This window comes from Bombus bifarius, unplaced genomic scaffold, assembly GCF_011952205.1.
Source record: "Bombus bifarius isolate JDL3187 unplaced genomic scaffold, Bbif_JDL3187 scf7180000008779_frag, whole genome shotgun sequence".
Classification (NCBI taxonomy): Eukaryota; Metazoa; Arthropoda; class Insecta; order Hymenoptera; family Apidae; genus Bombus; species Bombus bifarius.
Window position 1 is genome coordinate 31,308 of NW_022884824.1, and position 1,922 is coordinate 33,229.

General features: G+C 41.6%; 1 protein-coding gene across 1 annotated transcript; it reads left to right on the forward strand.

The window, feature by feature from the left end:
- The first annotated feature begins 255 nt into the window (after positions 1-255).
- On the forward strand, positions 256-759 carry LOC117213366. Its single transcript, XM_033458717.1, has one exon. The coding sequence runs from the start codon at positions 256-258 to the stop codon at positions 757-759; it is 504 nt and encodes a 167-aa protein (XP_033314608.1).
- The last annotated feature ends 1,163 nt before the right edge of the window (positions 760-1,922 follow it).

Below are 1,922 nucleotides of genomic sequence, written 5' to 3' on the forward strand. Positions count from 1 at the left end.
GACCATCCATAAACAGATAACACAAAAATAATAAACTAAAAGTTTAAGTTTATGGTGGATCCCTGGGGTAATTGAGGGTACGCTGCGACCTTTGATATAAATTGACGTTACACTCGCTACGCATCTTGCACAGATCTTGGACCCGGCCACGGTCGAGGTCGCGGCTCCAGTCAGGATGGCGGAGCTGCGTGTGGTCGGGTTTGACGTGTCCGTAGATAAGGAAGAGCTGCGGGTCGCCCTGGCGCTGGCCGCGGGATGTGGTATTGTGGAGGTCAAGTCGGGGAGATCAGCACCTGCAGAAGCGGCCTTAGCTTGGCCTGGGTGCGTTGCCCATTGGCCGGAGCGTGCAAGCTTTCCCAGGCAAGAATGATCGCCCTGGGCTGGTCCACTGGAAGAGACGAAGCCATCGGGATGAGGCCCTTGCAGTGCTTCAAATGCTTGGAGCTTGGACATGTCAGGGCGACGTGCGTGCCCACGGTGAATCGGTCACACCTGTGTTACAAGTGTGGCGAATCCGGCCACCGTGCCAGAGGCTGCTCTTCCTCGACACACAAGTGCCCCTTGTGTGAATCTCTAGGTGCACCTGCTGCCCACCGTATGGGCGGGGCGGCGTGCAGACCCCCCAAGACAAGGAAGAACGGGCGAGAACTCGCCGGGGCTGTAAGGCAGGGTGACAACGCGGCTAGCCAGCATCTAGTCGGAGGAAGCACTGCCAAAGCGGTAGATGGCTGGGAGGAGGCTATGGATTTAGTACAATAAGTTCTACCGCATCCTCCAGACAAATTTAGGCCGATCGAGGCGGTCCGCGAGGATTTCCCTTAAAAAAAAAAAGGAAAGATAATTGCAATTAGTTGCAAAATTTTGATTTATTTTTCATTTCTCATGGCTGATTTCTATTAATGCTTAATATTCTTGTTACAATATAATAATGTATTATATTATGTTAATTATTATTTATTATTTTATCGTTAGTTCATCAACCATGAATAGTTAATGATTTAATAGTTAATTGTAACTAGTTGCAAAGTTTTAATTTATGGTTTGTTTCTCCTGGTTAATTTCTATTAATTTCTAATATTCCTGTTACCATATAATAATGATGTATTATATTGTACTAATTATTATTTATTTTTTCCTCGTTACTATCTTCCATTTGTAATATCATCTTATTAAATATTTATTTCTTCATCGAAAATATAACTTATTTTGCAACGTATAAAAGTTACTACATGCACGTGTTGATCAGCATTACTTTCAAAATGGCCGCTAGAAAATGTCCTTAGTATATAGTGACTTTTATTATTACCGAATTAATTATTTATCTGTTAATTAATTGTAACTTTATTTTAGTAGATGACGTATAATTGAAGTGGGAATAATATTATTTTGTATTTATTTTAGTGTATATAATTATTGTATGTATTTATTGTATGTATGTATTGTATGTAAAAGTTACTTCGCGCTCGTGTCACGACCGGCATACTTCAAATCCGATGGACTGACGATAGAGATAAAGATGTGGCGGCACTCGGCGACAATGTATATCGCTGAAGTGCCTAATGAACCATCAACATCCCAACGGTCCTTCCACCGAAGGTTCTAGAAGAAAGAGCACGTGGCAACGATCGCGGACGCCTAGCAAATGCATGGACGGCGGGGATGTTGAGGAGGGATCCGATCGAAAGTAAAATCATAAGAGTCAGTCTTAGAAAGTCACGCCTAGAGTTCGGAAGTTGATTGTAAAGTGTATTGTTGTTAGAAAAAAATAAAGTTTTCTTTTTTTATTTTTCACCTCAAATTTCTTTTTTCTATTTTGTTATTTTACGTGACACTCGTGACGATCAGCATTACTTCCAAAATGGCCGCTTTGAATATTTCCAGTGTGTTGTAGTTTTTCATTCAATGCAGGAATGATTATTTAT